Below are 24,493 nucleotides of genomic sequence, written 5' to 3' on the forward strand. Positions count from 1 at the left end.
ACACATCTTCAGTGTCATGGAACCCCCAAAGCCCCCATCAAATCATCAAATTTCTATCTAGTTCCTCCAAAGGCCTCTTTCTTTCTGTCTCTGTTTCCAACTCAGCATTTCACATACTTTTCAAGTGCATTCGGGTATTTAGTTGAGTTTGAATTCATTTATTCATTCATTGATAATTACCTATTTACTTTGAAGAATCTGCTTCACCTATAAAAGAACAGGCTAACTACTTGCTCAAGTATTTTTTCTCACACAACCATTTTCCAAAAGTGAATTTTATCTCACAAAAGAATCTGTGATGTTTTCTTCAAAGGAGAAATCTAGGAAGTTAGAGTTTTTATGAGTTTTGGTCAATAATCTCTACTAGTCTTAAAACAATATATTTTGTGAAACCTACCACTTTGCCACCACCGTATTTTTAAAGCTAAATTCACATAGTGTGATATTAAAGGATTTAATTCAGTGGTATTTAGGATTTAATTCCAATTTAATTCCAATTTAATGCCAATATTAGTGGCATTCACAATATTGTGTAAACATCACCTCTATCTAGTTCCAGAGCATTTCCTCTCTCCAAAGTAAAAGTCTGTAGGGGCTGAGCAAATACCCTACCTTCTCCCCTCCCTCACAGCCCCTGACAACCACCAAGCTGCTTTCCAATCTCTATAGATTGATATATTCTAGATATTTCACATAAATGGAATCAGACAATATGTGACTTTGTCTCATTTTCAAAGTTAATTCTATGTTAGAACATGTATCAGTATATCGTCCCTTTTTATGGCAGAATAATATTCCATTGTATGGGTGTGTCACATTTTGTTTATCCATTTATCGCACAGTGGACACATTTAGGCTGTTTTCACCTTCAGCTACTGTAATATTTAGGTAGTACCAGCTTTTGCTTGTTACCTGTTTCAGTTCTGTTGGAGTGGCATTTCTGGGATGTGGCAATTCTATGCATGGCTATTTGAAGCATAACCTCCAAACTGTTTTCCACAGCAGCTTCAGGATTTCATATCCCACCAGCAGTGTATACAAGGATTCCAATGTTGCCACATCCTCACCAACACTTGTTTTCCATTGAGAAAACATTCGTCACAGCCTCCCTTGTGGGTGCTGTGGTTCCTATTTGCATGTCTCTAGAGATTCGTAACCCTGAACATCTCTACTATCTGACTCTAGGCCATTTTCTTTTGTTCTCTCCCCATTTCCACCTCTATCTCTATATTAATCATTATTTTTTAATGAACGAGTTGATACAAACAGTCTCCATCTCTTGTACATTTCACAATGGCTATTTACTCTAGAAAGAATAGAATCAGAGTAAAGTTGCTAACAGTAAAAGTACAAGTGATAGAATTCAGTACTGTCAAAAAATGGACAAGAAATTCAATTTTCATAAAAGCACTCAGACTGCAAAATTTAGGCTGGAGCATCGGGCTTGGCAGACACAATAGCTGCAAGAAAATTTGCTGCAGAAGACCTGGTCAGTACCATGCAATATGGAGAAAGTGACTCCAGCCCTGTAGCAAAGTTTAAATGGAAAACAAACCTGATGAAGGTGGAATTTAACTGTATTATATCAAAGAATTTATCATGGAATCAAATGGGCTCAGTAGAATATGTTCTAATAGATATTTTCCCAAGGAAAACGAATGAAACTATCTGCATCTAAAACACCGATGAGGGCCTCCCTGGTGGCGCAAGAGGTTGAGACGCAACCTATGAAGCTGTCTGCAGCCACTGCAGCACGAGTTCGATCCCCCAGCTGGCCAGGGAGCTACCCACATGGAGCAGCAGACCTCTCCTATGTACTGTGTTCCCCTCAGCAGTGTACTTCCGTCAGTCTGCCTGTTCTGTTCCCCACTCTGTCTCTGGTGAATCCTCTCACCCCCCATGACTCTGGCCTGTACCCCAGCTCTTGTATGCCTAAATAAGTAAATATTTATATATAAAAAAAATGACGGTGAAATGGCTGATTCTAGAATGAGCTTGGGTTCAGCCTCTCCTCAGGGGAGAGGGAGTGTGGGTGATGGGCGTGGGCCCACTCCTGGATGCTCCTTCTTCCCACCCCGACAAGAGGGCAGGGGCCACGGCAGGAGGGTAGCTGAGCAGAAATGTCAGGAACTGGGTCAGGGAGAAGGTCCCCAATGCAGGGGCCACCAGAGGCCGCCCCTGGTGGAGACGTCCAGGGGGACAGGGAGTGAGGCGACACCTGCTGCCATGTGTGCTCCCGTCTCTTCCAGGCTCTGCCCGGTGGTCTGCAAAGACCTTGGAAAGTGAGAACTTACCTACCAGGAAGACGGGAAAATCGTGGGGAAATAGGAAAAGCTTGGGGCTGAGCTGAGCAAGCAGAGGGGCTCTGGGATCAGGCCACCAAAGCAGGGGTCGGTGTGGAGAAGAGAAAAATACCCTGACCGGTGCCCGATGACTGCCCACGGGCCTGTCTGTGCTCCTCCATCAAGGTTTTGTGGCTCAAGCGCCATGGCCTGTGTTACGGCACAGACTCATAAAGCGATTTTAAACTTGACCTTTCTGCCCAAATTAGTGATATTTCAGAACCCTTTTTCAAAGAATAAAATCCTAACCATGCTTGGAAAAAAGAAAAGAGCGGGTGGCCGTGGAGGGGGTGAGGGCAGCCCACGGCTCCGGGCTCCGAGGAGGTCACTGGGTGTTCTTGCTTCTCTGCCGCGACAAGGAAGTAAAAGGGCTCGTGGTTTCCTGGGACAAGATCTCTCGCAGAGACCCTTGCCTGGACGTTTCGGTCAACAGCGGGTCCATTGGATGGGGATCCTCTAACTGATACCAGATGGCTTAGCCGTCCAGGGACCTAGAATTACCCTTTGTGACTTTCACACGACGATGAAGTCACTAAGGAGCCTTTCTCAGCTCGCGTGCCCTGCTCCTGACCCATGGTAAGCAGCACATGACAGCACAGCAAAGTAGTGCCTGGAGTGAGACACGGGGGCCCTCCTTAGTGAGGGAAGGTACACTAGGATGCCCCCCCCACAAGCCCTTTGGCGAAGCAGTCAGGGTATTTCAGGCCCAGGTCCGGGTTCTAGCACCACAGATTTATTTACCTGCTTTGAACGCAGAGGATGACATATAAATAAATAAAACTGCCATTTTATTTCTCTATAGCACTTCAGTGTTTTCCTAAGTCCTTTTTGTTTACGATCTCATTTTGCCTTGGAGAACAAGTTCATGAGATGGGCAGACGTGGTTAACCCCATTTTCCCTGGGGCCCCTGTGGCCCCAGCGTGAGTCACTTGCTAATCACGGGCAAGCTAAGACTTCAAGCGAGGCCTTGACCACCATGTGCTTATTTGGATGATACATTGGCGTCATGCGGACAAACAGATGCTTTCATTCCAGAGCCTTCTACAACTGTTAGTCATCCTTTTAAACAATAGAGTGACCTAGAACCAATGTAAATGGGGCCTGGGCATAGAAATCATTAACAGCCTGCCTCAAGCTTTAAAAATATGCCACATTAGCATATGCACCTGCTGGTGTTGGTATTTTCAAAGCTGCTGCCAACCAGGGCCTTCTTGACTCCCTGGAGGCTCTGGCAGTTACTCCTGAGGTAGATCCTCTTAATGAGGACCGGGTGACCAGGGCTTCTGAGCCAGAGGCTGGCAATAAGGCCTCAAACTGAGTTCTGGGGCCCAGCAAGGACAAGATGACAAGAGTCTTGAGAAAAGGCGTTGCCTGGCGTGCCCCCTTCTCCCACTTTAATGCTCGCTCCCATCCTCACAGCTCACCCATGCTTGGTCCTCAGGTGAGAGGGAAGACTCACTGTCTGGTAGCCTGGCCGTCCCCAGGGCGGAGCATGAGTCCCGGCCCAGGCAGCTGGCGCCCTGGGACCCGGCAGATGGCTGGGGCTGCACTAGACTAATGGAGGTGGGAGGGCGTTGAGGTTGGGCTGTGGTGTGAAAAAGAGGAACGTGTCTCTAAACGCACTGCTGGAGAAGGCCAGGGCTGGGTTCTGGAACAGAAAACCCACATCTTTCAATGTGAGGATAGGGTGAGAGACTCATGGGCGGCACTGGGGTGGGGCGTGAGGCTCCCTGCTCACCCGCAGTTGGTTGCCAAGGGTGAGGGGAGCAGCTGCTGAAGGGCCCACACAGACGATGTGTGTGAATGTGAGTGAGAGGGTGGAGGTGCTCGTGTGCGCTTCTTGCTGGTTCCAGGGGCTAAGAGTTGAATCTGCTTAAGCGTGAGGTCCTCACGATGCACTGCCATTGTACTCTAGCAAGGAATTCATCTGGAGGCTGCCCCTGCCTGAACACCAAGGCCCTGGGCAGGAGGAATGCCCCGATAGTGAGCGACCTGGAAGGTTTCAGGTGGCCACAAGAACCTGCATTCTCAAGATTTTAAATGTCATTGGAGAAGGGGCGGCCATCTTCTCAAGGGTCTGTGACTTTTAAATGTTAGCAAGATCCACTATTTACAGGATTCAGGTCACAGATACCTCGGAACCCAACGACAATGGCATGGATGAAGAAGTGGCACAGCACACAGTGGAATACTACTCGGCTATAAAAAAGACGAACACTTGCCTTCTGCAGCATGTGGATGGAACTGGAGGGCACGATGATAATGAAAAAAGTCAGATGGAGGAAGATGCATACCGGGTTATTTCACATGTGGCACATGGAAAAAGAAAACAAAGGGACAGGCCACCCTAGAAATCCTCACAAAGAATCAAACGCTTCTTTGATTTTACATGTTTTCACGACTGTAACCAACTGCTTAATGTTCTGTAGGCGATCCATCTAGAGGGGAATTACTTTGAATATTCACATTTGATTCTTGCTAGGATGAGGCCAGAATGTGAATAAAATCATACTATGTCCGCAAAGGTAACGAGACTGGCAACCGAGACCGGCAACAGAGACAGAGCAAGAGGAGGGGTGCCGAGGGGGTGCAGAGGGGCGTCGGTCTCGGGAAGTGTCTTCATTCTTCTTTTAGGAGAATAAATTAATCAGAGCGAGAGCTCGAGGGGTGAGGGCAGGGACACGAAGAGCAAAACTTTTGAGGCAGCTCCAGAAGTTAGAAAACGGAGCCTTCCTCTGTGTGTACCTGTATTCATGTGTGTGCACACATGTTCATGTGTGCATGTGTGAACACACATAAGTGTGTGTGCCCACGGGCAGGAGAGGAGGCAGGAAAGCGGAGGTAGCCTTCAGAGCTCAGGAGAAAGTTCTGTAGACCTTCATCCTGGATCCTGAACGACCAGAGCTCCCCTGCACGGGCTGGAACCCGGGGTTCCTGCCACTCCCATCACAAACTCTGCCCCCCAGCCCAGCTGACCTGAGGCCAGCGGGACAACAGCAGGTCTTCTTGAGCCGAGCCACCCTGCCGGGCTTTTCGCCAGGACACAGCCCCTGGCCACCCTGGGTCGCAGGGGCCCAGATGCAGCCCAGACCACGTCACACATGTCCTGCTGGGAGGCGGGGTTTTGGGAGCCAACATCTTGGGCCGTTATCTCGAAACGGCATGTGGCACACTCAGCTTCCCGAACGCAGCCCCTGCACGCACTTCTGCATAGCCATGCCCAGCACGTTTCCCTGCCCCGCTCGCTTTCTGTTCCTGAACTGCAGGATCAGGCACAGGAAGGTTCCAAGGCAGGCTATTTCTGCCTGAAATGATCCAAAGTGGCCCAAGAAAGCAGAGGGACACCATCTTCTGCTCCCAGCCTCCAGGATGGAGGCCACCAGATGACCCACTCCATCCCTGGTGTGAGACAGAACAGGCATCCGCGTTTCCATAAAAGCCACTCAGAAACCACGTGTTTTGGCTCCGATGAAAAATAAGCTCAACTTTAAAGTTCAAAGAAACCATTGAGCCCCTCATGGCTGTAGTTACATGTTCGCAGTGGCTGCTCCCATCGCTCCCTGGCCACCAACAGCACCAAGGCCGGGCATCGGTGGAGCCACAGCCCTCATCCCGCAGCGCTGGGGCCCGCAAGGACACTGGCTTTCCAGCTCAGAGGTGGTGAAGAGTCCCCAGGTCTCTCGGAGCAGTGGCACCCACTCAGGAGCAGTCCCCAGAGACGCCAAGTGGCAGTGCACATCACCTTCTGAGTCCCCCCTCCCGGCAACCCAGATTCACTCTGTTTGCCCGACTGTGCTCAGAAAACAGGCCCCTCCTCTCCTTCCTACTGCTAAGCTAGGGCTCTGCCAACACTGCCCACCCCGACCAAACTGGACTCACGCCACCTCAAGGTGCAGAGCCCCTGCGTGGTCCCCAGTCTGGAGGACATGTGCACAGATGTCAGCCCCACAGGACCCTGCCTCTTGGCTGCTTCTCAGCCCAGGGCCCCTCCATGTCGAGCCAGGGAGGGAGAGAAGGCAAGGCTGGAAAAGTATATGGGGCTTGCCGCTATTCCTAGTGGGGGGCACTAGACCCCCTACACGTGAGTTCCTGGCCCCGCCACGGACGGGGTGGGTGACCCGCACTCAAATATCGACATTCAACACCTGCTCACATCTTGCCTTTCCCAGACAGGCAGAAAACTGCACAAGTGGCAAGCTCAGACGTTGGAGGAAAGATGGGTTCTTAGAAGCTTTGATAAAAACATGCTTCTTTTGTCAGGAATCAGATTTATCATTACGACCGACCCAACTCAAACCTGACTCGCTGCCGGGGACTTCACTGTCCTGAGAAGGGTGAAGGGAACCCAAGAAGGTGCTTTAGAACTCAATGAACTTGAACACGAGAACCTGCCCTGGAAGACTCAGCGTCGCCAGCACGTCGATTCTCCCCCAATTATCTACCAACGACATGATGAAAGCAACAACAGGATTTTCACGTGTGGCATTAAATAAGCCATCGAAAGCTCACTGGAAAAACCAGCTACACTAGCCAAGGAAATTGAAAAAGAGTAGAGGTGCTAGCACAGCCCCCCCAACACTGCATATTGTAAAACGTATTAAAAAACCCACACATCTGCTAATGGTACACATCAATATATTCAGGATTAGCAACAACAGATTGGAAATATGCCTAAATACACACAGGCAACTCGGTAGAAGGGAAAGGTGGCATTTCCACAAAGGGGGTGAAGGTGAACTGTTCCCTGAATGATGCCGGACAAGGAAAGGGCAGCCGTGGACCGAGAATGAAGTGGAGCAGCATCTCCTGCCAGGATAAATTGTGGAGGGGCCAAAGATTTCAACATAGGAAATGGAATTATACAGGGATTGGGAGAAAGTATGGATTTTTTTTTTTTAAATAATTCTACAGTGAAGAGGACCCTTCTCTGGAAAATTGAAACCCTAGAAGCCTAAAAGAAGCAATGGGAGAATTTGACTATGCAAGTATTAAAAGAAATTCTGCAAGGCCAACAGCTCCACGGGCAAAGTCAAATGACAAATAACCGAGAACAAGGATTTGCAACTCCTTCCACAAAGGGCTGATTTCCCTAGGACACAGAGTTCTCCAGATGATTAGGAAAAAGACCGGTGACAATGAGAAAGTGGGCAGCTCAGAGAAAAGGATATAAAAATAGATCTTAAATTGCAAAAAAGATGTACAGCCTCTTTCATAAGAGAACTGCAACTCAAAACCACACTGAGAAGACACTTCTTGCCCACCAGATTGGCAAACATCGAAAAGTAGGAGAACCTCTTCTGTGGGGAAGGTTTGGGGAAACAGATGGGGCGCTTGTGGGGAGAGGTTGGGGGCCTTAGCTAACAGGCGGGCCCTGCACCGGCGTTTAGCCTGCACTGGCACAGAGACATCACGGGTAAACACGGGATTGTTCACGGCAGCGTCGGGAGAGCACAAGGCCGACACCAGCGGAAACTCCCGCCCAGAAACTGGTGAAACAGGAGGGTCCACGATGGAACAAAACTCTCCTCCCAAACGAAGTGGAAGCATCTCCCACTGACACTTCGCCGAGAAAACCCAGGGGTGGAACAGAATGTGGAAAACTGCTATTTGTGCAGCAAAATTATTCACATATGATTAATTGTCATTTTGCATATATATGTGTGCCTTTCCTTTACTTATATATTTTAAACATTTAGATATAAATAGTGGCTGTTTTGCAGAGATACATACATCTTCTTATTTATTAAATGTCTGGAAAAAATAAGACAGTGGACACATTGGTTGAAGGGAGATGGATGACGGCAGGGAGTCTTTTTATGGCAACATTAGTACCTTGTTTTAAAAATAACCAAAAGCTAGAAAGGAGTTAGGGGTGTTTAGACATGAGAAACTGCTAGAAATTTTCCACTGATGGAGAGAACAAGGTGGTCGAGTATCCGGGTCAACGAGCCGACTCCTCTGGAGCAGGGAGCGCCTCTCCTGTGCAGAGCTCAGCAGGAAGGAAATGATACACTGCCCTGAAGCTGGCAACAAGGGGACCAAGGTTCCAAAATGCTGAAAGAAACCACTGTTGACGGCTGTGGTTTAGCCCTGTTGAAATAGCAGCCTCTTCTCTTGCATGAGAACAGAGAAAAACATTTCCTTCAGCAGTCGACAACTCCACCCTCCCGAAACTCATGGCAACTCAGGCACTGACCCTTCCTTCTTGTCCTCACAAGAGAGCATCACAGAACCAAACTGAGATGTTCTTGAAAGATCTGCTTGAGCAAAGCCCAGCTCGCCTTACACATGAAGGACAAATGCCAGGACAGCGGCTGGTGTCACCGCATATACTTAGATTAACAGTGAACTACACACGACTTTCAGAACTAGGAGGGACAGAATGTATACCCAGAGTCCTCTTACTTTTATTTCCAATCAATTTGAAACAGCTAGAAGAAATCAAAAGTTTAAAAATCACCCATCGCCTTACAACACCTACAAAACTTTTGATTTTATTTCCTTTTCATCTGTATCTATTTGAATATGGAGTATTTATTTACATAGTAATAGTAAGAGTTTCGTGTTCTGCCTTTTGCACTTACTCCTCTTTTAATGCAGTTATTATACAAAGTTCTGGACGACTGCACAAAATTCCAACCTGTTTTTTAGCTTCAGTTGAGACAACAAACATTTATCTGGCCCCTTCTATGAGAATGTGATTTGGCATGATGTGTGATTCAGGCCTTCCCCCCAACACACAAGGTGCTCCACTAGCCACGGACACCTCCAGATTCCACCACGGAAGGCCTCCCTCTCCCAGCATCCACCAGGGTTCTCAGGGTCCAGTTTGGGTGCCCTGAACACCCCTTGCCCGGACCCAGGGCGTGGGCCTCTTGTTGCACCGCATGGTGGCTGGGAGCTGGCAGGGAGCAGGTATGGAGGCCAGGCCAGAAAGCAAAGGGCAGACAGAGTGGCAGGTTCAAAGGCCAGTGGCGAGACATGGCTGTGGGGTCAGGGCAAAGTGATCACACGGGAACGGGCCTTCTAGCCCAGGCAGGCTGGCTGGACGGGGCAAAGGGACAGGCATGGGGGTGGAGAGCAGAGTCAGTAATCTGCCGGAAGTCCAGCTTATACGGCCGTTCTCGCTCACCTCACGCCAACCTCTGGACCTCTCACCCGGCCCACCAACCACATTCGGACGGCTCCCCCTTCTCCAAACTCCGTTGTTAGGTATCTGAATTTCTCTTCTGACACGCCATCTCATGGGCTTCTTCCAAAAGCATGTAGAGACATCGGTGCACACTGACCCAGGGCTGAGCTGCAGCCTCGGAGAAGACCGGCAATGTCAGGGGGTCACTGTCCCTAAGTGTCTCAGAAAACACACACACACTCACAGAAGGATGGTTTACAGCTCTGTGGCTTGGCGGCAGGCAAAGGGCCTGGGAGGATCAGAGTCACAGGAGGAGCTGGGACATGAGGCCATGGCGAGGGGTGGGGAGGATTTTGCAGGACACAAAAGGTGGGAATGAGTGCAAGGAATGTGGGGGGTGGCATGCAGTGAGCAGACTGGAAGAGCAGGTTGCTAAATACTAATTGGTGGACTTAAAAATATGTATCTCTATTACTTATTCACAGAAGAAGACGCTCCCTTTCCCGAAACACGGAGGGAGGAAAAGCCGCACTGCTTCGGCATGGCAGATTTCACTATTTTATTTTTTAAAGATTTATTTATTTATTTATGCACACAAGAACTGGGGTGTAAGCCAGAGGTGCAGGGGGTGAGAGGATTCATCAGAGAGAGTGGGGAGCAAAACAGGCAGATCTACTGAAACACACTGCTGAGGGAAGTAGCTGGTGAGACAGGAGAGGTCTGCTGCGCCCTGTGGGTCAGCTTCCTGGCAGCTGGGGATCGAATTCATGCTGCAATGGGTGGTGACAACCTGATTGGCTGTCTTTAACCCCTGTGCCACCAGGGAGACCCGTGGCTGACTTCAAATCGAAAACACAGCCAGAGCTACCAACGCCACAGCCTCAGGCGTCCTGGCCTCGCACTCGGGACCTGGCTGCACCCCTGGTCCTGGGCAGGTCTCCAGGGCAGGAGTGGAGCACCTGTCTGGCAGGACAGTCGGGCTGGCACTGCAGTGGCCTTAGTGTCCGGCGGGAACAGGGACAAATGTATTGCCTTTGGCTTCTCAGGGGCCTCTCCTTTGCTTGGGGGTCATAGATGGTTCTGGATCAACCCCTGGCCTCCAGGCAAGGAAGTTTCCTGAATAGTCTGGATTGGACGCCGCTTTAATGGCACCCGGAGCCTGCCCTGTGTGATTGGGACCCACTTGGGGGGAGGCTGAGGGCACCCTGCCTCGGGCAGAGGAAGGCATGCAACCCTCGGTCGGGGCTCCACTCGGCCCAACCATCAGTCACCTGGGCAGCAACAGGGATGGCATCTTGCCCGTCATGCAAAAAACCAACTCGCCAAGGACCACAGCTTTCCGTCTGAGTCAGCACTTCACTTGCTGGAAGTCTGTGGAGGGGCAGATTTTCTCACAAATGCAGGCAAAGGCTTTTCCTTGAGTAGATTCTGGCTGCAGAGGCCGATTGGGGGATGCTTCTTGCCTCTGCAGACCCTTCACATGGAAGCCCACCCTTGCTTCCACACCGGCTGGGACCTCAGCCAAAGCCCCACATAGACTGTAGTCAGGAATCCCTAACTTCCCAGTGCAGAGCCCAATGGCACCAAGAGCTTAGAATTGGCACTTCCAGGGCCTCCCTGGTGGCACAGAGGTTAAGTCTCAGTGCTATCAAGCTATCACTAGCCACTGGCACGAGTTCGATCCCCAGCCAGGAAGCTGACCCACATAGCGCAGCAGACCTTTCCTGTCTCCCCGCTGCTCCCCTCAGCAGTGTATTTCAGTATATCTGCCTGCTCTGCTCCCCACTCTGCTTCTAGAGAATCCTCTCACCTCCTGCACCTCTGGCCCAGCTCTTCTATGCAAAAAAAAAAAAAATCTAAAAAAAAAAGAAAAGAAAGAAATGGCACTTCCAAGCAGACTTACAGTCTGGATTACACTTTGCCAATAAAAGACCTGGTGTTTTGTGTCACAGAGTGTCCCATCCATCAGAGGGAAGGGGTCAGGCTGAGGGGCTGGCAGAGGAAAAGAACAGTTTGAGATTGAAATTGGTGATCACTGGACTGACGCTGATAAAGGGCGGCTTAAACCCGGAACTTCAGACTTTTTAGAAAACAAGGTCCATTTCTTGCTCTCAACTGCCTGTTGAGAAGGACCACAAGAGAGGATCTGATCCCGGGCAAGAAACTGGAGTTAAGTAGTTTAAGTCAAATTAAGTCAAGTTAAGGAGGATGGAGACCAAAAGGGACCCCGGAGGCTGGTGTGGGCGAGACCGGAGAGGGTGACTCAGCCAAGCCTGGGCTGGCACGGTGGACATGTGGCTGTGACGGGATCACTGGCAGCAGGTGCTGCTTTGGCTTTTTTGAGGACCTGGGAAAGCCCCCAAGAATGAACTCAGGCACAGCAAACAGGGCAGTAAATGTCACAAATGTTTGGAACCTGGAGCTGACTGCCCTGGAGGTGGGAGCGGAGCCTCCTTCTATCTGAACCAACTCAAGGGTCCTGGATGCTTTGGATTCTAGCTCTTTTAGATCCTTCAGCAATTTTCACACGAAGGCATGGAGTCTCCAGAAGTTACCATCCGCACTAAGTTTAGAAAGCGGGGGAATTTCGCCAGACTCAACTTGGTCAACTGGATTTAATGTAGGAGGCCTCAAAGATGGCAGCCCTGTCCTTCCTGGCTGGGCTGGTGTCCTGAGGGTAAGTGACCTGCTGGCGCAGTGTGGGTGGTGGCACCCAAGAGTTAGGTGACCATCTAAAGCTGACCACTGGCAGCCAAAGGTACAGCCACCGGCAGAAGCCACCCTGTGTGGTGGCAGAGGTGGGGAGCGGGTGACCCACTCTTCTGGGCTCGTCTGGGATGTCCTCAGGGTCAGCACCGAAAAGCGCACATTCAGGGAACCACATCAGTGCTGGGAAAACCAGGTTTGTTCAGGAGGACAGCGTTATGGCTTTAGGCGATTCAACCTTCACACCTTGTCCACAGGGTTGGGCCATTTCATCAGAAACACAAGCAATTTCAAGAGAAAGTCGCCTGGAAAGTGACCTGGCGATGCTAACCCAGTCTCAGTACATTCATTTTAAGTCTTTGAGACCCTCCTGCAACGAGAAGGTGCAGGGCAGGTTTCAGGGACGTGTGCCCGAAGCCTGGAGCCCCTGTGACGCGGGCACCGAGCCCCGCAGCCCAGCTGGATGGAGACGCTCGTCACCACGGCACCGAGGCGACATCTGTACAGTTCCTACAATGGGTGAAAGCAGGTCAGTGGAATCAGGCTTGGCAATTCGGAGTCTACTCTGCAGAAAGGACAAAGCTTCAGCATTCAGCCGAGGAGGAAGCCAGCTAAATCTGATCTGGAAGGGCTCTGTGAGCAGGAGGGTATTAGGAGAAATTTAAGCCCAAGATAATGAAATTCTTTGGAAATTCAACTCATTATAAATAAATTCCAGGATTTCTGGCCAGGAGGGGCCCAGGGGTGACAATCCGACTGGAAGGGGGTATACGAGGCTGCTTTTGCACAGTGTTTATTTAAGACGGAGGAAATGCAAATTGTCTTTCACCCTCGCTTCCCCTTTGTCAGTGTCATTGCAAAATATTTGCCATATAACCCAGGGCAGGGGTTTATATGCTCAGTCCCGTGTCCTTTAGATCTGGAAACTAACTTCCTAAATTATCAGAGAGATGGGAATTAGTGCTTATGTTGAGTATGTCTCATCATTTCAGACTTCCTTGGTGTACTACACAGGCGTACTATCCTGCACATCTGGGGCAGATGCAGTCCTCAGAGAGAGAACGGGCTTTTATTTAAGGCAGGTTAAAGAAAATGAATATTTACTGTGAGAGGTGAATACCTGCAGCAGCGATAGAGAAGGGGCGGCTATTGTTTGAGAGAAAAACCAAAGTAGCCTGGCCCTGCCTTATCAGAGATAATTAGGAGCTGAGTTGTGCAGAAACCCATTAAAAAAGGTCCCACAACTTTTCCACAATGAGAACAGCTTTTTAAAAGATCCTTTTAAAAAATCCTATCCCCCGACCCCCAGATTCAGAGAGGCAGATCCCCAAATGTCCATTAACTGACACTCGTGGAGAGCAAGAGCTGTGGACTGGCCCTGGGGGCACCTCCCCACGGGGCTCCTGCTTGTACTCAGAGAGCGAGAAGGAAGGGAAGCCACAGAAGTGGGGTCCACTGCGTGACCAAAGGCAGGGGGTGTCTGCTGCTCTCCTCTGAAAGGAGCGTGTGGGGCTTGGGGCTGGAGGGTTGTGGCCCTCAGTCCCCAGAGGCCAGTATGACCTCCAGCTCCTATGAGCACAAGTGGCTGCTGGTGCAGAAGGACGCGACTACGTTTTGGTCTCGGGGGAAGAAGGCCCCACGAACACGGGACTGTGGTTTCAACACGCTGCTTCCCTTTTCTGCACCCTGCAAGGACTTCCAGATGTCACCTCCATCCCATAAAAATGCGGCGGTGTCTGTTTCTAGTCTAGCCTCCTGGCTGAGCACTCCATCACACTTCTCGCTGCCTTCATCTCTGCCACACCACGACCCGCGCCGATAGGCCTGCTAATGAGGGGCAAGCCTGCCTCCCCACGGGGAACGTCGCCATCTCAACAGCAGGCACCCAGAGACCAGCACCTGCTGCCTGTCTCCACTTTCTCTCCTGGACCTGGGGATGGAAACTCCAGCCAGCACCAGGGAAGCCAGGGCTGCAGATGCCTGGGTCGTGTCCCAAAGGCCCCCCAAGACCCCAGTGGGTGCCCAAAACCACCAGCAGCCCTGCACCCTGCACGCTAGGTTTCCCCCCATCTATACATCCCTCTGATTACATTTAATTCATAAATTAGGCACAGCAACAGAATAACAACAACTAACACTAAAATAGGATGACAGTAATGCTAAACCGTAACAGCAGCACCTTGAGTGTGGCTTCTCGCTCTCCAATACCGTGAGGCACAGCCCGTGTCTGGACCAGGCTGTCTGTGGAGCAGGGACATGGAAAGTGAAACCTGGAGCCAGGGCCTGCTGCATGCGGGCTGCCCTCACTTAGCTGAAGATGGGAAACACTACCCATCTCTCCAGAGATGTGGTGTTAGCTCCCAAGAAACAAAGGTGCCAGAGCCAAGGGGCAGCCAGCCCTATCAGCCAGGTGCTGGGGACACACGTATACTTGTCCAATGTCTGTCTGTGGAACCGAGGGGGTCCACTGCAGCACGAGTTCGATCCCTGGTCAGGGAGCTGACCCACACAGCGCAGCAGACCTCTCCTATCTCCCCGCTGCTCCCCTCAGCAGTGCATTTCAGTGAATCCACCTGTTCTGCTCCCCACTTGGTCTCTGGTGAATCCTCTCACCCCAGCACCTCTGGCCCGTACCCCAGCTCTTGTATGCATAAATTAAATAAATCTTAAAAAAAAATTGAGCATTAGGCAGATGTCCATTTCAAACTGAGTGTTAAGGTCATACAAGCTCCTTAAACCCTGATTTGGGGCAGGGGAAGTGCCTGGGGGAGAAAACCCCCTGGGGATGACCAGCTGAGAATCTCTAAGGAGAATTATGGAGGGTCGCTGTGGACTTGGCCCAGTTTCCCTTTTCAAAAGGAGTATATTATGCCTTTCACATTTTAATACAGAAAAAAAAAAAGGGAGACTTGTGCCATCAGCTCGATTGCCTCATAATTCTAAACTGAACTTTGGTCGGCTGGTCTCACTGAAAGCAGACACTTTTGGGGAACAGCAACAAAAAAGAATCGGGAGGCAAATATTGATCTGTCGCTAAGTGAACAGAAGGCATCGCCCCATGGAAGTAAAGTTCCCTCCACATGTCAGGAAGTCATTCCTGGTGTATCTTTGTGCAGATCAAGGCGACACAGGCTTAAGTACTGATGTCAATACAGGGATGGGGTCGCAGTCCTCAAGCAGCCTCCATGCTCCCCTTTCATCTCCTTTGTCCCGCCGGTCGCAGTGGGGTCTGTCCTGGCCGGCTGCCCAGGTAGGGTTCCTGAGTAACACCGTTGCTGGTTGTTGAGTCCCTGAACTGGACATTCTAGCCTAGACAACTGTTTATGAAGGCGAGAAGCACTTTCACCCCCCCCCCCCCCCAGACAAGGCTCCTGCCCTCGGCTTCAACTCCACGGGAGGCTGTTACAGAAACACAGCAGAGAAAGCATCACAGGCGGTGGCTTCCCAGGCGATTAAAATAGAAAGAGGTCATCGGGGAGCTGATGGCACAGTCCTGCTGAGGGGCTGGCCATGACCGCAGGTCTGCACTCTCTCCCTGCACCTTCAGGAGTCTCTGTCCACCCCTTGACAAGAAGCTCTGGAGCCTCAGACTCAGGCTGCATTTCCCTCCATGCAACTCCCTGTTTCCTCATCCTTAAAACGAGGGGGGAAATGAACCTGACCTCGGGGTTGTCCAGGGGATTACCTGGTACTGTGTCGAGGAGATACTGAGCAAATTTTTTTTTTAAAAAGATTTACTTATTTATTTATACAAGCACTGGGTACAGTCAGAAGCGCGGGAGGGTAAGAGAATTCACCAGAGCCAGAGCGGGGAGCAGAGCAGGCAGAAGGACCAAAGTACACTGCTGAGGGGAGCAGCGGGCGGCAGGAGAGGTCTGCGCGCCATGTGGGACCCTCCTCCGGTGGCCGGGGAGCAGCCAGGGATCGAACTGGCACCGCAGAGGCCGTGAGCAGCTTCGCAACCCGGCACTCAACCGCTGCGCCACCGGGGAGGCCCGATACTGAACAAATTTAAAACGCAGTAACGAAGACAAAAGGGTAATTTCAAACACTTCGACGGAACGCTGCAAGAGCGTGGGATGTTGGGTCATTCCTAAAACTACAATCAAAATTAGAGTCAAAGTAAAAATTAAGAGTTAAAACATTGGAGGGGAAAAAAAGGCAAATCTTTCTGCCCTTTCATCATTTGTCAAGTTCAAGTCACAGGGCTAGGAATTTAGCTGCTGAAGCCAAGTTGCAACATGCTTGAAGGGACTGGAGGGGCTTTCGAAGGCACAGGTCTTGGAGGGAATGGTTTCTGGGGAACTTATCCCTTCATATCACCTTCAAACAGGCCAAGTCCTGAACCCCACGGCTCTGCCTTGCCCCTAAGCTAACCTCCCTGCCTCCCTGCTCCGGGCTTCCCCGGGAGAGAACAGGGCAGCTGGCTAAAGGTGGGGGATGCTGGGAGGGGCAGAGACACCAGGTCCAAGGAGACCTGGTGACCAGGGACGCATGTCCATGGAGGTGACAGGGGACCCAGTCAGCACCAGGGCAGCTTCCTGGAGAAAAAGCGCAGCAAGGGGGACGAGCGACGAGAACCCGTGGGGCTTAGTATCTCTGCACTATTTTTTTTGGCAAGGAATACAAGAAAGCGGTAAAAAAAAAAAAAAAATCTGCCTTTGACAGCTTCCTTTTTTCTTATGCTTTGAGCCATTAGTATGGCATCAAACCCTCTGTGATATTTTCTGGAGACTGGACCATAGCAGCTTTCCTGGGGCGTCCTCCCATTACTCGGGGCCAGTGCTGGCTGGGAATCTGCTCACTGCATCGAATCTTGTAGGGTTTTTAATACCCTTGGTTTTCAGATGCTCTCTAGAAATGAGAGGGCTGAGGGAGGGGGTCTAGCCGGGTGCCCTCAAGCTGGAGGTGGGTGCAAAGTTGACTTGCCAGTCTGGACTGGCCAGTCATCTAGATGTATTGAAGAAAAATGCTGGGCAATTTGGAAAACGTACATCAGGAGCATGGGCACTCCCCTCAGAGAGGAGATGGCTCCCAGCCCACTCTGCTTGAGAAGAGTGTCCGGCCTTGTCCTCAGGTCCCTGGGCAGAGCCCCAGCAGGGGCCAAGGCGGGTGCCCCCAGCACCAGGCAGCACTGCAGGCTGACATGTCTCTCCCAAATTGATAGCAAGTTTTCTGGGGTCACGGCTTCCCTGTTACAACTATGAGAAAGCTGCAATAAATCACCCCCCACCGCCAAGCCCACAGCAGCAGCTCTGCACCTTGGGCTCTCTGCAGCCAAAAGTGAACAGACAACCAAAGAGCACCAGCAAGCACCTGAGCCCCCCACCCACGCGCAGCCATTTGCTCGTTGTTGTTGGAGACTCGCTTGCCCAATGCGACTGACCCCAGAGGGGCGAGGAGGCACCCCTACCCCAGGGGAGGCCCCACTACCCCACACTGAATGTTAGCGCAGAGGCTTTAAGCCGAGTTATTCAGAAGACATCAACAGGGAAAATCTGGCAACGCATCTCTTGAAAACAAGAGACGTAGATTCCCTTCATCAGCGCGGGCTTCTCTTAGCTGTGATCAGCACACTTCTCAGTGTAGTGGGCAGAAGGGCCAGCGAGGACACTGTGCATGCTGCTTACTAATGGCCTTGGCTGAGGGTGGACTCTGCCCCACAACCGACAACAGAGCATTTTTGTTCCATAATGTTCAGTCAGAAACTGCACTGAGCCAATTCTCTGCTATGCTCCTTAGTTTACAGTGGAATGTGGATTCCAGAAAGGCCCTTTCTTGGGCTGGGAGTTTGCAGAGAACACAATGGTCAACCATTGTCTGCAGGGTGGTGAGGCCTGGGGGGTTGTCTAAGTAGGTGGGGGGCACAGCTGTGCTAGCCCTGGCGTGAAGTGAATGTGGGTTCTGGCCTAGACGGGCGTGGGTTCTCAGAGAAGGAGCCACAGCGCCACCAGCATCTTCCTCATGCGTCACCACGTCTATGACCTGGAACCCCTCACCACTGTTAACCCTTGTGTGCAGATTCCTTCTCTGCAGCCGTGAGACTAAGCAGACCCCCAGCAAGCACTGAGGGGACTCGTCATCTAAACGTGCCCTGGGGACTCAGAACCAGAGCCTGTTGGTTAAGAAACTGCCTGGTAGGTCATGCTTCCCAGAGCTTTTTCCTTAGATGCCAGACCTGACAAGGCCGTGGCCACGTCGACCCCGATGACCCTGTATTACGCGGAAGCGCGCAGACACCACGCGAGGAGGGCCCACTCCGAACCCCCCAGCGCAACAGGCCCGCAGGCTGGGCTGCAGTGGGCCCCTGGTGCACTCACTCTTTGGTCAGAAGAGGACAGGACTTGAGCAGAAAGCGTGAGAGCCCCGAGTCCTGGAAGTAGAGGTCAGGCGGGGCCGTGGGGCTCTTCAGGTTCAAGCACCGGACGATCACGTAGAGGGCAGCGGCCACGGCTGCCAGCTTCACCCCGTCAAACACGGCCGGCAGCTCGGGGGTCTCCAGCATGGCGTTCATCTTGATCTGGGGAGCAGAGGCACAGGTCAGGGTTCAGAAGCCCAGTGAGAAGGGGTGGACCCTACCACCCGAGAGACAGCCTGAGAGGACGTCACCCGCAGGCTGTGTCCAGGCAGGTTCCCACAGCGCCTTGTGGCGGCTGAACTAACAAGAGCCCAAACCTCAAGCACACAGTCCTGACATTGATCCTGACACCGATCCTGACACCGAGTCCTGAGCACACAGAAAACCAGTTACAAGGTGTGTCGTTTCCTTTCTTTTTTTAACTGGATGGACATTTCTAAAGATAAGTCAACTGGAAAACGCTAAGAGTGTCCTTTCAAGAGTGGGAGAGAGTCCAGTCTGAAAAGGCAGGCCCAGCACGACGTCAAGCCGTGGGCAGCCGCACTCAGTCTGCACCTGGTGCTGCTGGTGTCCCGGGGCGTGGCTGTGCTCGGCAGGGCTATTTGCACAACTCGAGGAGATAAAGCAGCCTGATCTCACTGGACCATCTGCTCTGCGGGAGGCAGCCCCCAGGGGCCAGAGACAAGTTCAGACACAGCCTAGGCGGAGGGTATTGTTCTTGGGAGTGTCAGGCAGGGTGACATGGAGCTTGGCCAACCCTCTCCACCCCCGTCTCTGCTGAAGGCAGCTGGTTAGTCCAAAATCAGGCTAGAAGTGGACCAATTTCAACCCTAGGCCAAATTAAGAACTGGACTATGAAAAACGTGGCTTTACCCAAGCTCTCCTAGTAACCCACCTTTTAAGGCAGCTTTACCTACTTACAGCACAGGTGCACACGAGTGTACACACACGCACGTGCACACACGCACATGCACCCCTCCAAACACATACAACCAAAAGTCAACAGCAACAAAAATTCAGCCTTTTCCTTGCTGCTCTGCAAAAAAGCAGAACATCTGCTGTTACCTTAAAAATCAGGAAACCACAAGCAAACAGAAAGGAGAGAATGGTAACTCTCAGCCAAGGTAGCTATGGCAACAGCTTCCCGGGAAGGGTTTCCAGTAGCCTTTGCTAAAAACAGCCAGCATGAGGCTGCTGTGGCCAATGGTGCAGGCAACCAGGCAGGACAAGAAAGATCTGTGGAAATCGTGCCAGTGAACGAACTCTCGGGGCCTGGGGCTGGGCCAGAGAGGGCTCAGGAACCCTTTTCTACAATCAAGGTGACTTTGGCAAATACGGGAACAAAACGCACAGCAGACAGTGCCTGGGCAGGGGTCCCAGCTCAGTGAGGAAAGGCAAGAGCTCACACCCCCGACCAGCCTGCCAGCATTCAAAATAAAGTCAAGGAACACATCTAGCCCAGAATATTCTTCCAGCTGCATCAACCTTTGAACTTCTTCATGTGTTCACAGTTCCCTTAAAACTAAACTTTAGGGCCATGTCCCCTCACTCCTAGGGCCATGTCCCCTCAAGCTGGCCCCATAACAAGGTTTCTTCACTAGGGACCCCCGAGGGGTACTGGGCTCCAGGACCCCCCGAGATGCTAGACAGAAGTCTGTGTGTACCTACAGCTTTCTGGGGGCGAGGGGTGGAATTTCATCAGACTCCAAGGGGTTCTGGGGCCAGAGAAGGATGGGTTCAGCTTGGGGCTCTCGATCCTCTCCTTAGCCAGCCCTGCTGCCAGTGCCAAGCAAACCCACGAGAATACCCAGGTGAGCAGCCTCATCACGAGGCTGTTAGGACTTGTGAGGGAAGCGCCAAACACACGGTCTGGCAGGAATTCCAGGGTTTCTCTGACAAGATGCTGGTGACCTGGAACCAAGACCCAGGTCGCCCTGTCTCTGTGCCCAGTTTCCTTGCTGGTCTAGAGGAAGCCCACTGCACTAGAAAGATTAAGTCAGTCACCCCCTTGGCTATCCCTCCTGCTCACCAGGGGACTCAAGGTGGAAGGCCACACGCACCTGTGTCACCTGTTCCTCTACTGCAAAAATGACTTCCCTCGACGAGGCGGCTGTGCAGCCGGCCGGACAGCTTGGGTCTCTTACTCAGATTAACCTAAAAGCTGAAAAAGAAGACACGGTTTAAAGGACGAGAAAGGGCACTATCTAAGCTTCTCTGCATTTAAAGTCTTCAGGTGAGAGGCAGGCTCTGGCATTAGCCTGAGCCCCCACACTCTGGGAAGCGGATGGAGCCCGCCGGGAAGTGAGGGGCTGCAGGCTGCGGGCCGGTGTGGGTCTCCGGTCATGCCCTGGCTGTGTTCAGAGCCGTGGCCAAAGCCTAAGCACGCAGCTGATCCTTTACTTCGGAAGGCACTTTCATTTATTTATTTTTTTTTTGTAGGACCCTCGCCGGCGGCTGGGGACTGAACCGGCACTGCAGAGGCTGAGGGCAGCCTCGCAGCCCAGCGCTCAACTGCTGCGCCACCAGGGGAGGCCCTGGAAGGCACTCTTTAGAAGCCCCCAACAGGCATGTCCCCCCAACCCAAGTAACCAACGAAATGGCTGAGCGGCCTTTGACTCCCGCCTCTCTCCTGAACACACCACAGTGGCAGAAGCAAGAAGCCACCAAAGGAAAAGGGCACAGATGGACCCACACGCCGTTCCAGAAACAGAACAGGACTGAACGTTGGGTGGGCAGCCGCCTCTCCCACGGGTGCAGGCTGGCTGGGGGTTGGGGGTTACCACCCGGAGCTACAGGGGCTCACCCTGAGATGGGGACCAATGTCAGACCCCTGAGCCCAAGATCTAAAGCAGCAGAACAAGGAAAACCAGGAAGGCCGGCTGGGGTGGGGCTGGCCACGGTCAGCGCCGGGTTCATGTCAGCGCCGACTTAGGGCCCAGCTTGGGCCTCCCACGTGACACACGCAGCACGCCCTGGACAGTGCCTCTTGTCCATACTTCTCATCGGCTGAGAAAATGACACAGGCCTCAGGCGACGGCGCTGTGAGTCCACACCCATCATCAAGCTTGACCCGTGAGGAGGCTGAGACGCAGAGGCCACGAAGAACTGGGCCCCAGTCACAGGGGGAGCAGGCTGAGAGAGCAGGTCCTCCTCGCCAGCACACTGAGCCGCTTGAGGGAAGGTACGTCCAGAGAGAGAATCAGGCAAGTAAGAAAACGGGGGTCCAGAAAACACACAGGTGACCCCAGAAGCCCAGCCAAAGCCATGAGGCTGTGAGACAGCAGGCTGGGATTCGAGCTGGCTGCCTTTTGTTTTACCAAAATAATTCATAGAGAAAACAAAAGCCAGCTGAGGGGGGACTGGCTGACCTTCTAAGCAGCCTTGTGGATTGTCAGGATTTCTTCACAGCTGGAGGCCACCCCGCCCCAGAAGCCTGGGCTTTGTTGAGGAGATTTCAGATAAATATCTGGAGTTTTGGTTTCTTTTGTGACAAAACCATCAGAAGATGTGGGAACAATGAACAGCCGTCTCGTGTTGCAGAAACAATCAGCGCTAGGTGGCCCAAGTCCCCACTGCTCCCCAGCACTGCGCCACGCAGCCCCCACTGAATCCCGTGAAGAGCCTGAATGGTCCCCAGGAGGGGGGGCACCCAAATATGCAAGCCTTGGAGAAACCTGTCTAAGGTCCCCTCTGGCCCTGAATATTCAAAACCTGCGCTGCCAGTATCCCTGCCAACAGCCCACCCATAGAGAAAATTATGGGAGGCAGAGGGGCAAAGAACAAGATGTAGGGGATTTCACTCATTGATATTTACAGTGACTCCCCTCCATCCCTGGCCCCCTCAATATTTAAGACATGGGGCTCGTTCAACAAGACAGAGGGCAGACCCCTACAGAGAAAAAAGGGGAAATGTGACAGGCAGCCAAATCTATCCAATGTTTCTCTTCCTTGTAAAACAGACCCTGGAAAATGTGCCCCATTGGAACAAACCTCAGACCCCAGTCCCTTGCAGGTGACTGAACTCTGGTCACTTCTGGGGCACGGGGAGGTCTGATTTCTGGGGAGGCTCTTTAAAAGGCAGTAAATGAAGGCTTCTTCTGCCTTCCCTGTGTCTCTGGACTGCAGACAAGACGGCTGGAGCCCCGCAATCACTGTGTGCCATGAGGTGACCTTGGGGTCACTCCAGGAGCCAGATTAAGAGGACACAGGGTAGGGCGTCCCCAGTGTGCAACGGGTTGAGTGCCGCTCTGTGAAGCTGTCCGCAGCCTCTGCAGCGTGGGTTCTATTCCTGGCCAGCCAGGGAGATTCCCACATGGCGCAGCAGACCTCTCCTGTCTCACTCGCTGCTCCCCTCAGCAGTGCTTTGGGTCTGTCTGCTTGTTCTGCTCCCCGCTCTGTCTCTGGTGAATTCTCTCACCCTCCCACGCCTCTGGTCTGTACCCCAGTTCTTGTATAAAGAAATAAATCTTAAAAAAAAAAAAAAAAAAAGGAGGACACAGGGTAGAGAGATGGACGCCTGATGAACTCACGGGCCATGGCATCAGACCACTGACCTCGGAGTTTCTTGCGTGCAAGCGTAGACTCTTGTGACCCCTGTTGCTTCTAGACTCTTTAATTGGCCCTTGCCGATGCTGACAGAAGGAAACGCTGCACATGCCAGCCTCAGCGGATGCTACAGCCCTGGGTTATCATTCCAGTATAGGCGATTTTTCTTTCTTTTTCAAAATTCATAATGACTACAAATATTTATATTAGGAGTAAAAGCTTTAAGATAGCAACTAACAAAATCAAAGAATTAAAAAAGCCTGAGCAAGGCAAACACCCAGGTCCACAAACACAGCGACTCTGCCTGTGGTCAGGCCTGGAACCCACCTGAGCTGTCTGACCCCATGTGGGCAAGTTTCTCCAGCGTGAACGGTGAGCCCATGGTCCCGGGTCTCGCCCCAGCAAGCAGACCAGACCCTCAGGGGAAGCAGGGCTTTTCTGGCATGGAGTTATTTTAAAAGAATCTGCGAGACTTTATATAAGGGGATCTTGAGTGACATGACAGGCGGTGTCCTCCTACCACATTTTTTTAATAGCAAACGCAGTAGAGAATTCACTTTCTCAACCCCTGGAAAGTGACAACAGTTTAAAATTGAATTCAGCTCAGTGCAGGCGACCCTAGAAGAGGCCTGAAGTGAGGCCCAACTGTGCAGCCCCGAACCAAGGTTTGGGCTTGAGGGCTTCCTGGGGCAGGGCGGTCATACCTGCTCGCCCTGGGGTGTCATGGGCCGACCTACTGTGTGCCTGGGACTGTGCCACGTCAGCATGGAGCTCAATAGGAGTCCCATTTTAACTGGGGAGAAAAGAAGTTGATGTTAAGGCTACAAGTACTTCAGGGACGTGGGGGCAAGAAGAACTCGTCCAGAGATGATTCACCCGCATGGGCCTGAAGGAGCTGGCAGATCTGGGGCTGGGCCTTAGTGAAGAGCAGGACTTAGGAATGTGAAAGTGTGTGACTGTGTGCAGAGTATGTTATGTACACATTGCACACACACACTGCCAGAAGTCAACTGGCCATTTTAGAACAAAGCTCTAGTTGTTCCTCTTAACTTTATCTCGCTGCACCGACTTTTCCGGTGCTTGTTCTCAAGTTCTACCTGCCACAGGATATTCTGAATCTGGCCTGGACATCACAAACTTCACTTCACTTCACAATTGTGGGGACCCCTCTCCTATTTCCAGGTGGGTGCAGTCCATCTAAAGTGACCACCCAGCAGTGCAGATGGGGAAGCCACACAAAGCAGTGTTGAGGAGTGGGGGCGGAAGGGAGAAGCATCTCCCCTCTCCACCCCATCTGTCCCCAGAGGGCTGCGCCAATGTGAACGTTGAGCCCACGGGTCCCGGGTCCTCGTCCCAGCAAGCAGGGCAGTTCCTCAGCCATCCTCGGAGTGGGGAATGGAGGGTAAGTG

At 51.9% G+C, this 24,493-nt stretch overlaps 1 protein-coding gene across 1 annotated transcript in view; it reads right to left on the reverse strand.

The window, feature by feature from the left end:
* Nucleotides 1-24,493, reverse strand: part of ABHD2 (abhydrolase domain containing 2, acylglycerol lipase) — a 74,287-nt gene that overhangs the window by 32,657 nt on the left and 17,137 nt on the right. The window contains exons 2-3 of the mRNA XM_037510002.2: nt 20,600-20,700; nt 18,502-18,701 (exon numbers count right to left, since the gene is read on the reverse strand). Of these exons, the coding sequence (XP_037365899.1) occupies nt 18,502-18,695 (194 nt within the window). The 5' untranslated portion in view covers nt 18,696-18,701; nt 20,600-20,700. The remainder of the gene's footprint in view (nt 1-18,501; nt 18,702-20,599; nt 20,701-24,493) is intronic.

This window comes from Talpa occidentalis, unplaced genomic scaffold, assembly GCF_014898055.3.
Source record: "Talpa occidentalis isolate TD23 unplaced genomic scaffold, MPIMG_talOcc4v2.1 talOcc4.14, whole genome shotgun sequence".
NCBI lineage: Eukaryota > Metazoa > Chordata > Mammalia > Eulipotyphla > Talpidae > Talpa > Talpa occidentalis.